Here is a 15067-nt window from a genome sequence, read left to right on the forward strand (position 1 = left end):
TTTCTTTTTATTTATTTCTAATCATTCTCTTTTTTTCATTTCTTGATTTCTTTTAATTATTTCATTTATTTATTTTAAATTACATTTGGGCATGATATTAAATGGTATAAATACTATATATAATAAAAAAAGAATATGATTTTTTAGGTGATCCAACCTTTTGTAAAACATTTTAATAGTTAAAGTTTGATTTTATTTAACGACACCACTAGAGCATATTGATTTATTAATAATCGGCTATTGGATGTCAAACATTTGGTAATTTTTAAATTTAGTCTTAGAGAAAAACCCGCTACTTTTTTCCATTAGTTTCATTGTTTATATACAACATACCACAGACAGGATAGCACATACCACAGCACATTCCAGTCGTGTTGCACTGGCTGGAACGATATTTTTTTAATAGTGTCTATATTTAGTACATTAGTACAATAATATTGCATACGGTGATGAATGTACTGTTTCATCAAACATCCAAATTTAAGAATAATAAATTTGGGTTTAGAAATTGATAGTCCCCCAAACTCCAAAAACGTTTTGTAAATTAAAACCAGCATAGATATTCCTACATATATGATATTTATGAATGTAAAAAATTCGATCATATCCAGAACTTGCCTCCAAAATAAGATTTTCGTGTTAAAAATGCCCTACAATTAAATTAGCGCCCTGCCCAATCAAAATCCTAGCTAGAACACTGAACTGTATTAATTTTATTTCGTTTTATTTTCATGCTTACCAGTACATCCAATTAAGGTTTAAGCATGCTGTCATGGGCACACACCTCAGCTATCTGGGCTGTGTGTCCAGGACAGTGGGTTAGTTGTTAATTGTTAGTGGTTAGTGAGAGAGAAGAGGCTGTAGTGGTCTTACGCCTACCCACTGAGTCGTTAGAACTTGCTCTGGGTGGGAGCCGGTACCGGGCTGCGAACCCTGTACCTACCAGCCTTATGTTAGTGGTTAGTGAGAGAGAAGAGGCTGTAGTGGTCTTACGCCTACCCACTGAGTCGTTAGAACTTACTCTGGGTGGGAGCCGGTACCGGGCTGCGAACCCTGTACCTACCAGCCTTATGTTAGTGGTTAGTGAGAGACAAGAGGCTGTAGTGGTCTTACGCCTACCCACTGAGTCGTTAGAACTTACTCTGGGTGGGAGCCGGTACCGGGCTGCGAACCCTGTACCTACCAGCCTTGTTAGTGGTTAGTGAGAGAGAAGAGGCTGTAGTGGTCTTACGCCTACCCACTGAGTCGTTAGAACTTACTCTGGGTGGGAGCCGGTACCGGGCTGCGAACCCTGTACCTACCAGCCTTATGTTAGTGGTTAGTGAGAGACAAGAGGCTGTAGTGGTCTTACGCCTACCCACTGAGTCATTAGAACTCTCTGGGTGGGAGCCGGTACCGGGCTGCGAACCCTGTACCTACCAGCCTTATGTTAGTGGTTAGTGAGAGAGAAGAGGCTGTAGTGGTCTTACACCTACCCACTGAGTCGTTAAAACTTACTCTGGGTGGGAGCCGGTACCGGGCTGCGAACCCTGTACCTACCAGCCTTATGTTAGTGGTTAGTGAGAGACAAGAGGCTGTAGTGGTCTTACGCCTACCCACTGAGTCGTTAGAACTTACTCTGGGTGGGAGCCGGTACCGGGCTGCGAACCCAGTACCTACCAGCCTTATGTTAGTGGTTAGTGAGAGAGAAGAGGCTGTAGTGGTCTTACACCTACCCACTGAGTCGTTAGAATTTACTCTGGGTGGGAGCCGGTACCGGGCTGCGAACCCTGTACCTACCAGCCTTATGTTAGTGGTTAGTGAGAGAGAAGAGGCTGTAGTGGTCTTACGCCTACCCACTGAGTCGTTAGAACTTACTCTGGGTGGGAGCCGGTACCGGGCTGCGAACCCAGTACCTACCAGCCTTATGTTAGTTGTTAGTGAGAGAGAAGAGGCTGTAGTGGTCTTACACCTACCCACTGAGTCGTTAGAACTTACTCTGGGTGGGAGCCGGTACCGGGCTGCGAACCCTGTACCTACCAGCCTTATATTTGATGACTTAACCAGGACGCCACTGAGGCCGGTGATTGTATTGGTATCTGGCCTTGTCTAACAATCATAGTGCATATATGTCTGCAAATATGTCTTTGTTATCGAGAAAGCAGTGATAATTAATGACTAGACATGACACCAGGTATTGCAGATGGCTTTGTTGTATCCTGTAATTATTACCAGCCAAAGATAGCACTCACCCAGGGTTACATGCTACAAATCTGATGCGTTAATTGGTCAGATGACGTTGGTCACACTTCTCCATGACGATTACTTAATAGTATAACACCGTCACATGTTGTTACCTCGACTTAATCCATACTGTGACAACCTACACATGTCAATAAAAGTAAAAAGTTTTGTTTTATTTAACGCCTCTAGAGCACATTGATTTTTATCTAATCATCGGCTATTGGATGTCAAACATATCCATTCCCAGTCTGGAGCTCCACACGGTAAGACGTGTTTGTTTCGCGTGTGCACACTGCATGTGCTTTCGTGTGCTCGACTTGGGGGTCCTTCATTTCGTTGTTTTTGTCAGCGAAATGAAGTTTTGTACTGGGATGTATGCGGCCATTGGAACTGATAGAACGCTGGACCGCTTCTCGTTTCGACAGCCTGCACCACCAGGTTGGATTCTTCGTCATTTCTGTGTCTGACTGTCGACTTGGTTTTTTTCGTGACTCGTATGATGGCCATTCTGCAGAACGCCACGGTTGTTCGCGTTTAGTCTATACATGTCTGAGCCTGTCCTAGCAGCACTGGATGATTGACCGCCCCACTCTAAAAAGAAATAGGAAGCGGGGTCGGCCCCTACTACTCTTTTTCTAGACTTTACCTTGCTTTATAGTGATACCATCTTGTATACTCCGGAGTCGGGCCCGTCCGCACCACTATACCAAACCATGACGACTGGACTATACCCTAGTCTGATACTCTCTCTCGTTCAGACGGATCCGGCTTCTCAAGATCTGTATTTCAGAACAGCACGACACCTTCAACGTCTATCGACTGTCAATCTAGGGGTTTTCTTGACGGGATGCAACCCATCTCGTCCCTTTAAGCTGTGCACCCAAACGGCCTTAACGAGGCCACTCGCGTGGACATATCGATCGGACTTTAAACTTTTAGATCTGCGTTCAAAATTTTATGTAGAAATTACTTCTTTATTTTTAAATATTATTAAATAGTCCGATCCTCTCTTCTTTCTCTTATTTAATTTTGGACTGTCCTTCTAAAATGCTCCAAATTATATAAATATTCGGCTGAGCAGTCAATTCTTTTTATTTTTGGCTTGTAACCTTTTTATTTTTTTTATTTATTCTATTAACTTTTTTACTAATTGCTATTTTCAAAATTCTGCCCATTTTCAACACCCACCTCCATCCCGAGTCAGGCCACCGATCTTATCGGAGGTCGGACTCGGGATGGGCGTGTTCGAAACCCTAGTGGTATATGGGCACGTTAAACTAGTTATCATCATCATCATCAAACATATGGTCATTCTGACATACTTCTTTAGAGGAAACCGGCTGCCACCACATAAGCAGCAAGGGGTCTTTTATATGCATTCCCACAGACAGGACAGCACATACCACAGCCTTTGATGAACCAGTTGTGGACCACTGGTTGGAATGGAAAATAGCCCAAACTGCAAATGGGTCTACTGAGAAGGATCGATCCAATGACCGACCATGTCACAGGCGGACACGCTACCACTTGAGCTACATCCCGCTTCCTACACTTGTGAACAATGCAAACTGAACTTTTTTGTGCACTCAGATCAGGGATTCGAACTTACTACAGTCTAAATGTTTTTTCTTTTTCTTTTTGCCTTGTAAACTTGTACACTGTAAACAAGTAGAACGCTTTAACCCATGAGATGAAACCTTATGAATCTGATACTATTACAGGCTTTCTGCCAGAGAGTACGATGGGTGAAACAATGTACCCTAAAATCGGTGAAACAACGTACCCTAAAATCAGTGATATAACGTACCCTAAAATCGGTGAAACAATGTACCCTAAAATCGGTGAAACAATGTACCCTAAAATCGGTGAAACAATGTACCCTAAAATCGGTGAGAAATAACGTACCCTAAAATCAGTGATATAACGTACTCTAAAATCGGTGAAATAACGTACCCTAAAATCGGTGAAACAATGTACCCTAAAATCGGTGAAACAATGTACCCTAAAATCGGTGAAACAACGTACCCTAAAATCGGTGAAACAATGTACCCTAAAATCGGTGAGAAATAACGTACCCTAAAATCAGTGATATAACGTACTCTAAAATCGGTGAAATAACGTACCCTAAAATCAGTGATATAACGTACTCTAAAATCGGTGAAACAATGTACCCTAAAATCGGTGAGAAATAACGTACCCTAAAATCAGTGATATAACGTACTCTAAAATCGGTGAAATAACGTACCCTAAAATCTTGAAAATTGATGGATACATTTTTATAGTTTTTTAGAAAGATTAAAGTGAAATAACTGCTGTTTAAAATTTGTCAAAGTCCATGAAATGCAGTGTCCAATTTTGAAAGATTTCAAACCCATAACCACCTAGTAGTGGCACTTATGATCTGTTTTATTTTATTATACATCCACAAATTGTTTTCTGGCAGAAAGTCTGTATTAATGTATAGTAATGTGTTCATATGTAGTACGACGACGATCATCAAATACCAAATTGGAAAATCGTAGATTATACAGTTAGCATGTGCATCACATTTAATGTCAATTTGTTTTTACCCAGCAGCCACTTACCTGGTATTAAACACTATTCTGGGGTATGGGAATAGGGGTAAGAGAGTTACTAAACACACTTCTTATTGAATTAAAATCTTAAAGGGACATACCCTAGTTAATATTTTGGCATGATATTCTTCACATTATTTGTACTCTACTGCAGTGCAGAATCTAAATCAGCAAATCAATTTTTTTTTTTTTTACCCAACAACCAAGTACTGATTAAACAATATTCTAGGAGATGGGGTGGGGTGGGGTGGCGGAGTCACTAAACAAATCTGTCCACTTGTCAAATTGAATTCTTCATATTTTGGCATGACCTTGCTAAAATGTAAATCAAAATCCAGTTTTTCATCTAACAACTACTAATTAATTAAAGAAGATCTCAGGGTGGTAGGGGAAGTTATTAAACAAACATTCTTCTTATCCCAATTAAAATCTTGTTGTTTTGGTGTGTGGTGTGACGTTTATGGGGGTGAGGTGGAGGGGTGGGGGAGACATTTGCACTGCACTGTAATGTAAAAATCTGATTCAGCAGCTGCTTGTTTTTCCAAGTCAGACAGCACTCCAGTCTCTGGATCTGGCGCGGACAATGTGTCAAAATGTCAGTGAATGCCACGGTGTGCACCTTGGGACAGATCCGATGGTGTGAAAAGGAAATGAGAAACTCGGTGGCAGCTGGTACAAGGGCTTGCTGGTGTCTGGGTGACGTCAACCAAGGCCTCAGTCGTAATTACCATTTCTTTAACCTCTCTCTCTCTAGCTCCTCTTAAAGCCGGATTTCATTTGGTGTTTTTATTGGGCTGTGGTGTGGCTTAATGGTAGAGTGCTCGATTGACGTGCAAAAATTGGTCGCAGGATCAACAACAATTTTTTTAACCCCCCCCCCCAATCCCTCCCTCTCACTCTCCTTGAAGCCAGATTTCATTTGATGTTTTTATGGGTGATGTAGCTCAGTGGTAGAGAGCTCGTTTGACATGCAAAATTGGTGGCAGGATAAATATTTTGGTGTTCTTATGGGCGACGACGTAGCTCTGTGGTACAGCACTCGCTTGAGGTGCAAAATTGGTCGCAGAATCATTTCATTGGTGTTTTATGGGCAACAACGTAGCTCAGTGGTAGACCACTCACCTGACATGAAAAAACTGGTCGCAGGATTAATCTCGCTCGATCAACTATGGTATGTACTGTCCTGTCTGAGAAAAACAAGGTTTCAACCAACCGTGACCATCCTCAGTTAAAGATTCTTTTGTTTAATGACCTCCCTTTAATAAGGGAGGTATTATATGTACTTTCCCATACACATGTCAGAGTGGTGTAGTGTGGGTAAATTTTGGCATGCTTCCATCTGAGAACTGTTCAAGCTTGCCTATCATGGGCAGAATTTCTGACTTCGCAAGAGAGTTTTGTCGATGATAGGTACATGTCAGCACAAGTCACAGCCTTTAATATACCAGTGATGGGACAATCAATCTGATAAAATACTGATTCAATGAAGTGTATTGTCAAACAGGCAGTAGGCCTATATAAATTTCTCTCCATGAGATGAAGCTTTAATTTTACTGCCCAAGACAAGTGTGCATTACAACAGCTTGCTCTGAATGTGCACATTAACCCCTTTGGTATTGGTATTGGTATTGGTATTGGTATTGATGAAGCTACAAATGTAAATTTAAACAAATGTTAAATAACAAACTGAAGATCACTCTCATAAAATTGTGCTAGGCAAGCAATCCAGGGCTCGAACTTAATGACGGCATCGACAGCAATTGCCGTCATTGAGATGTAAATTACCGTAGGTAGAGAGCATCACCGGTGGCACTTTTGTGCCATTGGTAAACCTTCTCAACAATGGCAAAATGTATACACCTGGCGTACATTAGCTGCCAATATTTAACACTTGGACATTTGATATGTCTACATACAGCAAAATAACCTTTCATTCATGTTTATTTATTAAAAATGTCACTTAAAAAATAAAAAAAATGGCAATAGACAGACGCAAAATTGCTGTCGGTGGGCTGTTTCACCCATGGCAATTCTTTTAAAAAGTGCTGTGGGAGACAAATTCTTAAAGGGACATACCCTAGTTTTTAAACACTAAGGCATATTTTTTTACTATTAGAGCCATTTCTGATAACTGAAATCATACTTTACCTAAGATTTTATTGTTTAGATTATCCATTTCCGTACATTCGAAGTGTTTTTGGTCATCCTGGTGTTTTTAATATCACAAAATGCATTTCTCATATTTTTAATAATGCACGTGCGTCTGAGAAGTAACAGCTATGGAGTCTATTTTTAGAGGGTATTTCACCATTTCAAAGTCACAGACTCATGTTTTACTCAATTGTAACTTTATCCAAATGTTTGTAGATTAACTGAACTTAGTGTTAATTTTCACGAGTTAGAACTACGGTATGTCCCTTTAGGTTTGAGCCCTGGTAATCACATGAAATGTCAAGTTTAATGTACAGGTACATAAAATAAAACTCTTATTGCCAGGTGATACATTTTCCACTCTCCTAATACTTTCCAGGCGGGGGGGAGCGGGAGTGAACACTCGCGGTTTTGTTTAACGACACCACTAGAACACACTGATTAATCAATCATCAGCTAAATTGGATGTCAAACATTCGGTAATTCCGACCCGTAGTCACCAGAGGAAACCCGCTACATTTTTCCTAATGCAGCAAGGAATCTTTTATATGCACCATCCCACTGACAGGATAGCACACACCATGGCCTTTGATATTCGAGAAAATCAGAACAGCATCTTTAAATCTGCATGATGATAAAGCTGGTGGAATCTAGCAGCGCAATGAGTCAAAATGTCACTGATTGCTACACCGGTCATCTTGGGACACATCCCACGGTGCAGAAAGGAAATTATAACCTCACTGATAGCCGCTGTGAAAGCTAGTTGGCGTCTCCACTGACGTCATAGATGCTTTGAGGTAATTACACTTTTTTTTTCTTTTTTTTTGCCTAACCTTTTTATATGCCAGATTAATTTCCATGACATGAGGAGTTTCTGTGCTAAGATGTTGGAATGACAGTGGAAATGAACAAAGTTGTATAATGATAGTGAACCATGATCTAAGGCTTCCATTTGTAATAAATACAATGAATGGAAAATGTAGCTGGAATCAATACAATAACAGGATGCAATTACAATGAACATATGAATGGATGAATGGATGGATAAATGAATGAATGGATGGATGGATGGATGAATGGATGGATGGATGGATGAATGAATGGATGGATGGATAAATGAATGGATGGATAAATGAATGGACGGACGGATGGATGGAATGATAAATGGATGGATGGAATGATAAATGGATGGATGGATGGATGGATAAGTGAATGGATGGATGGATGGACGGACGGATGAATGGACAGATGAATGAATGGTGTAGACATATTGTCACCATTAATGAATGAATGAATGTGTTTAAAGATGTGCCAGCACAATGAATGAATGAATGAATGAATGAATGAATGAATAGTAATGAAAGATTATGTAGATACATGAATAAATGGAATTCTGACATATTTTGTTTGTTTTGTTTAACGACACCACTAGAGCACATTGATTTATTAATAATTGGCTATTGAATGTCAAACATTTAGTAATTTTGATATACTGTCTTGGAGAAGAAACCCACTATATCAGTAGCAATGGATTTTTTATATGTACCATCCCACAGACAGGATAGCACATACCACAGCCTTTGATATACCAGCCGTAGAGCACTGGATGGAACGAGAAATAACCCAATGGCCTCACAGACAAGGATCGATCCCAAACTGACCGTGCATCAAGTGAGTGCTTTACCACTGGGCTACATCCCGCCTCATCTATAACAGGACTGGGAAAGATAAACAAACATATAGTATGTAGTTACCTTAGTATTTTTTGCATAGTATAGTTTTCTTCCTTTCAATTTGAAGTATCTTCTCTTCCATCTCTGAAACAACAAAATAAATAAATGATTAAATAAATAAATAAAAATAAATGATTTAATAAATAAACAAATAAATAAAGAATTAAATAAATAAACAAAATAAACAAACAAACAAACAAACAAACAAACAAATTGTAAAATGACTGGGAGTACCACTCTACTGTGACTCATTACTTAATTTCAACTTATTTTCGTGCTTATGTCCAATTAAGGTTCAAGCACAAACGTGTTAATGACATTGTTTTCCAGGATCAAATAAACAATAACGCCCACCAATTTAACAACATCATTAGTAATTGGGACAGGACAAGTTAACTGTTGAAGGGTCTACAGTTAAATTGTGGCCAAGTTTTCTGTTTTTAAAATACAAGACATTTAGTTGATTTCATGGAAAAACATTTCATTTTACAATGGGACATATAAACCATATGCAGTTTTTAGATTTGTGTGTGTTTATATTGTTTGTCTGTTGTCTGCAAACAAACAGCCTTCACCACAAGAGATAGCATGATGGGCCCACCGAAGGGGATCGATCCCAGACTGACCGGGCATCAAGCGTGTGCATTACCACTGGGCTACGGCCCGCCCCTTCACAGGGAGCCAGTGCAGTGACCTGAACTGAACACACCTATTGATGAGTCTCAACATACAGCAATACAGTGACCTGAACTGAACACACCTATTGATGAGTCTCAACATACAGCAATACAGTGACCTGAACTGAACACACCTATTGATGAGTCTCAACATACAGCAATACAGTGACCTGAACTGAACACACCTATTGATGAGTCTCAACATACAGCAATACAGTGACCTGAACTGAACACACCTATTGATGAGTCTCAACATACAGCAATACAGTGACCTGAACTGAACACACCTATTGATGAGTCTCAACATACAGCAATACAGTGACCTGAACTGAACACACCTATTGATGAGTCTCAATATACAAGAGTGCAGCAATACAGTGACCTGAACTGAACACACCTATTGATGAGTCTCAATATACAGCAATACAGTGACCTGAACTGAACACACCTATTGATGAGTCTCAACATACAGCAATACAGTGACCTGAACTGAACACACCTATTGATGAGTCTCAACATACAGCAATACAGTGACCTGAACTGAACACACCTATTGATGAGTCTCAATATACAGCAATACAGTGACCTGAACTGAACACACCTATTGATGAGTCTCAATATACAGCAATACAGTGACCTGAACTGAACACACCTATTGATGAGTCTCAATATACAGCAATACAGTGACCTGAACTGAACACACCTATTGATGAGTCTCAATATACAAGAGTGCAGCAATTGCAATTTTAGAAAATTCACCCAGCAAAACCTTCCCGTCCCGGAATTGGCCAGTGGCGAGGTCAGAGGTTAAATTCTGGATAGGCGTGCCTGAACCTAATGGATATAGGCACGTTAAAAGAGTTCTCTTTCCGTCCCTTCAGCAAAACCAGGGATCGAAATAAGCATAGTGTGTGGTAAGCCATGTTCAGGTTACCACAAAATACAGATCTGGGCCCCGTTCCACAAAGCGATCTTAGCCCTAAGATCACCTTAAGTGCATAGCTACCTTATGTACTAAGGTGATCTTAGGGCAAAGATCGCTTGTGGAACGGGGCCCAGGGGCCTAATTCATTAAACTCTCGCAACTTTGCGATCTCGCCGTGCAATGCTAAAAGACTTGCAAAGAGGATGCTTTGTTGTCTAGCAGAGCCTAAGAGAGCTTTGTGAATTAGGTCCCTGGTAACCTGTATGCTGTGACTTAATTATCAAGTTTACAATTCCCACTGTTATTAACCATCATTTAGGTGATACCACCTCTTGAACAGCCCACCCCCACCCCTCAGCCCCTCCCCATAAAGAAAATAGCTACAGGTGATCTCATAACTGTGAATGTTGTCATTCTCCTCCGTGATTTTTGAAAAAAAAAAATTGTTCTTCTTCCTTTCAACTGTAAACGTAAGATTTCAGATACCTCATACAGAAAAATGAATTGGAGATGGTTTTTTAGGATTGCGCCAGAAATATTTAAACATGATTTAATATCCATATTTGGGGATTCCGTCTCATAATTTTAGTATCCAACCTAATGTCTGTGATTTCGAGGAAGCCCAGAAAAAATATTTGTGACATTAGATTTGAACTCCATGGGAGCCATTCCAGTTTAAAGCCTAAGGCAAAATGTCTGCAATATTTAATATTAAAAAAAAATTCAATTTAAAAAAAAAAAATAATAATTAATTTTTTTTTTTAAAATATAAACCTTAAATAAACTAAATTCTAATGTAGTCGTGTTGGTATGAAGTGCTCCTACTGGCAGTAGCTAGTGGGAATTTTGCTATTAGCTCAGATGAGTACTGGACTCTTGCACTGAGAGTCCGTGGTTCGAATCCCCTCAGTGGAGGTTGATTTTTCTGTTACATTTGGAGCTGATGTAGGGACTGGGGGTGTTCTTAACACAAGAATACAATTGTATCCCAGTTAGGACCTGTAACAGTTCAACTGCCCGTGGCCCAAAGCTCCAGGACGTAGCTTCACTTGAGTGGGGAGTATGTAGTAGTGTATGATGGTATAAAGTGCTCCTACTGACTTGACTAAGTATTTTACGTGTCCATATACCTCTATGGTTTCGAACACGCCTATCCCGAGTCCGGCTATAATAAGATCAGGGGTCTGACTCAGGACACTTCTACTGGCAGTAGCTAGTGGGAAGTCCCCTATTAGCTCCGTTGGTAGAGCGCTGGACTCTCGCACTGAGAGTCTGTGGTTCGAATCGCCTCAGTGGAGGTTATTTTTCTGTCACACTGATTTTTTTCTTCTCATTTTAAATATCATTGGTTATGAACCTGCATTAAACTAATTAAAGTAAATGATGTATTTTTCTTAAAGCTTAGACTTTCAGTCTTCACAAGGAATGGCTAATTATCACTTACAAACTTGCCTTAAAAATGTTTGGATAAGGATCACTTTGCAGCAGTATTTTTAATAAAAATGTATCTGAAATATCATGTGATTGATCACCTAGCAACATTTCAGAAGTGATCTCAGCTCATGTTGATTTTGCTAATCGTAAAGAACCTTTTTATACATTTAGCTCAGTGATGACTCATTCTTTTAAGTATATTTGACTTTTCTACTTGAGGTGTGACAAAATACTATACAGACTATACCTTTTGGCTGGCTGTAAATGTGTAAATGATAGCTGCTACAGAAGAAGTTTGCTTTGTTTAATGACACCACTAGAGCACATTGATTTACTAATCATCGGCTATTGGATGTCAAACATTTAGTAATTCTGACATAGTCTTAGAAAGAAAACCTGCTACATTTTTTCATTAGTAGCAAGGGATCTTTTATATGCAATATGCCACAGATAGGATAGCACATACCACGACCTTCATCAGGCAAGAACTCTACCACTGAACCACAGCCTGCCCCACTTGAAAATGAAAAAAGTTCAAATTTAACTATTCCACTACAGCACATTGGTTTATTAATATTCAGCTACTGATGTCAAATATTGGGTAATTCTGACATACATACAGCAGTGGGCGGGACGTAGCAGTGGTAAACCACTCGCTCGATGTGTGGTCATTCTGGGATCGATCCCCATCGGTGGGCCCACTGGGCTATTTCTCATTCCAGCCAGTGCACCACGACTGGTATATCAAAGGCTGTGGTATGTACTACCCTGTCTGTGGGTTGGTGCATATAAAAGATCCCTTGCTGCTAATGGAAAAGAGTAGCCCATGAAGTGGTGACAGCGGGTTTCCTCTCTATATCTGTGTGGTTCTTAACCATATGTCTGACACCATATAACCGTAAATAAAATGTGTTGAGTGCGTCGTTAAATAAAACATTTCTTTTTTTTTTACATACTGCAGAGAAAACCCAAATTTTGTTCAATATCTTTTATATGTACTTTCCTAAATACAGAACAGCACATACCATGACCTTTGATATACCAGCTGCAGAGCACTGGTTTTGGGATGGAAAAAACTCCCACTGATAATATGTCCACCTAGAGGATTCGAACTTTCAACCTGAGCACCTCAGGAGAGCACTCTATCAACTGAGCTAAAGCCTGCCACTCGACATAATGAAAGGAAATGTTTTATTTAATGACGCACTCAACACGTTTTATTTACAGTTAGTTATAGGGTGTCGGACGCCACTTCATAGGCTACTCTTTTCAATTAGCAGCAAGAGATCTTTTATTTGCACCATTCTACAGACGGGGTAGTACATACCACAGCCTTTGATATATGAGTCGTAGTCTACTGGCTGAACGAGAAATAGCCCAATGGGTCCAGCGACGGAGATCGATCTCAGATTGACAACGCATCGAGCGAGAGCTTTACCACTAGGCTACATCCCGCCCCAGATAATGAATAAAGGTAGGAAGATGACATTACTTTTACGACACATTGTATTATGATAAATGAAATACCTGAAATGAGCTTGTTTGTTTCATAAGGTAGCCTTCTTTTATACAGATCTGAAAATATACAACAAACACATGTATACAGTTGTTCAGTTTTCGCCAAGGCCAACTATCGCTCCCATTCACCTCCACACAAACACTGAAAGTTTTAGGAAAGTTGCAAATTGATTGCCTTGTAATAAACGTTTTAATGAATGAAACTTCCATGTGATTGCTCACCTGGCATCATTTAAGGTATCATTTAAGGTAAGTAATCTTCAGCTCTCCTTGAGTTTGCTCATGGCAAACGCTGGTTCTTTATGGGTAAGGTTGAAAAAATAACTAAAGTCGACGACAGACACTTTTCGGACCCTTGTTTTGGCTTCGTATACACAATAAATAAAACATATCAAACAGTAATTTTTTTATATGATATATTTGAGAAAAGGTACTAATTATTTCTTTCATCTTTTAAAAATTAAAATTAATATTTTGTCCAGAATTATGAAATTTTTTAAAAATACCAACCCGTAAATAGCGTTGTCTGCTTGTCATAGAAATTTTACAGGGGTCAAAGTTAGTAACCATTTTTTATTTAATGTGGTGAAGCATTGTAATAATATAGCTAATTTTGAATTTGAATGACATCAATATTCCAATGACGTCACTGCATTTCCTTACAATAACCATAAACTGGGTACATGACGTTTCGTTTTAGGAATACTGGAAAAATTCCAATGCAAAATTGCTATTGAAAATTTTTTGCTTGAACATTATTAATGCACATGAATGTGAAGAAAATCTTGTAATAAAAAAAAATTGTACCTTTTATGAAATATGCATTTCAAGTGAAATTACAGTAAGATATGCTATATTTATTGTATACGAAGCCAAAACAAGTGTGCAAAGAGTGCCTGTCGTCGACCGTAGTCGGCTACATACAAAATGGATACTTGGATGAGGTACTTGTACTATGTGCATCCACAGACAAGGTTGTATGAGCATTTTACCACTGGGCTATGTCATCCCCACCCCGACCCCAGCAAACCTCCACCCCTGACAGCCAGCCCCCTCCCCTGCCCCCCTCCCCCAATCTTAACTACAGCAGCAAACACAGAACAGTCCCTTTAAACTATAGCCATTTTGTGTCAAACTTAGATACGGTGTTTTTCTTACCCTGGGTAAAGACAGGAAATATGCTGCTGCCACATACGTGTAGGCTACTCGTACTGAAAAGCACCAAGTGATCTTGGACAGTACATACCATGATCTTTGATATATGCCAGTGTGAGGCACTGAATGGGATCGGGGGAAAAACACAAGTCCACTAAGCAAAATGCGTATAAAAGATTCCTTGCTGCTATTCGATAGGATTAGCTTACATTGTATGTCACGGCAACAGGTTGTATCTTTCACTGGTATAGCCGGGATTTTATATTTGAGGGGGGGGGGGGGGGGGGGCACCTACAATGGGGTAGGAGGCAACCACGTTATCTATGAGTCATGTTATGTGGGATAGAAAAATATATAATGTGGGGGGGTGGGGAGAAGATATGTGACTGGGTGCTGTATGACCCTCAATGCCCCCCCCCCCCCACACACACACTGATGTTCATTCTGTTTGTCTCTTATTCTCTCTCTCTCTCCTCTCACTCTTTCTGTCTTTTATTCTGTTTTTCTCCTTCTCTCTATCTTTTTTCTCTCTCTTTTTTTATCTCTCTACATTAAATGCTGAAATAACCATTAAGACACTAATCAGCCTTAGTTTAAACTGTTTACCATCAATGCTGTTAAACAAATACGCCAGTCCTTTCTTTATTCAACTCTTTTGATTTTGAACGCAGACTA

The 15067-nt window shown here is 39.7% G+C and overlaps 1 protein-coding gene across 2 annotated transcripts in view; it reads right to left on the minus strand.

Annotated features, from left to right (window-relative positions):
* Positions 1 to 15067, minus strand: part of LOC121369447 (diacylglycerol kinase delta-like) — a 194651-nt gene that overhangs the window by 146817 nt on the left and 32767 nt on the right. For both annotated transcript variants that reach the window (XM_041494548.1, XM_041494563.1), the window contains exons 2-3: positions 13247 to 13294; positions 8705 to 8767 (exon numbers count right to left, since the gene is read on the minus strand). In XM_041494548.1, the coding sequence (XP_041350482.1) occupies positions 8705 to 8767; positions 13247 to 13294 (111 nt within the window). The remainder of the gene's footprint in view (positions 1 to 8704; positions 8768 to 13246; positions 13295 to 15067) is intronic.

Source organism: Gigantopelta aegis, chromosome 1 (genome assembly GCF_016097555.1).
Source record: "Gigantopelta aegis isolate Gae_Host chromosome 1, Gae_host_genome, whole genome shotgun sequence".
Lineage (NCBI taxonomy): Eukaryota > Metazoa > Mollusca > Gastropoda > Neomphalida > Peltospiridae > Gigantopelta > Gigantopelta aegis.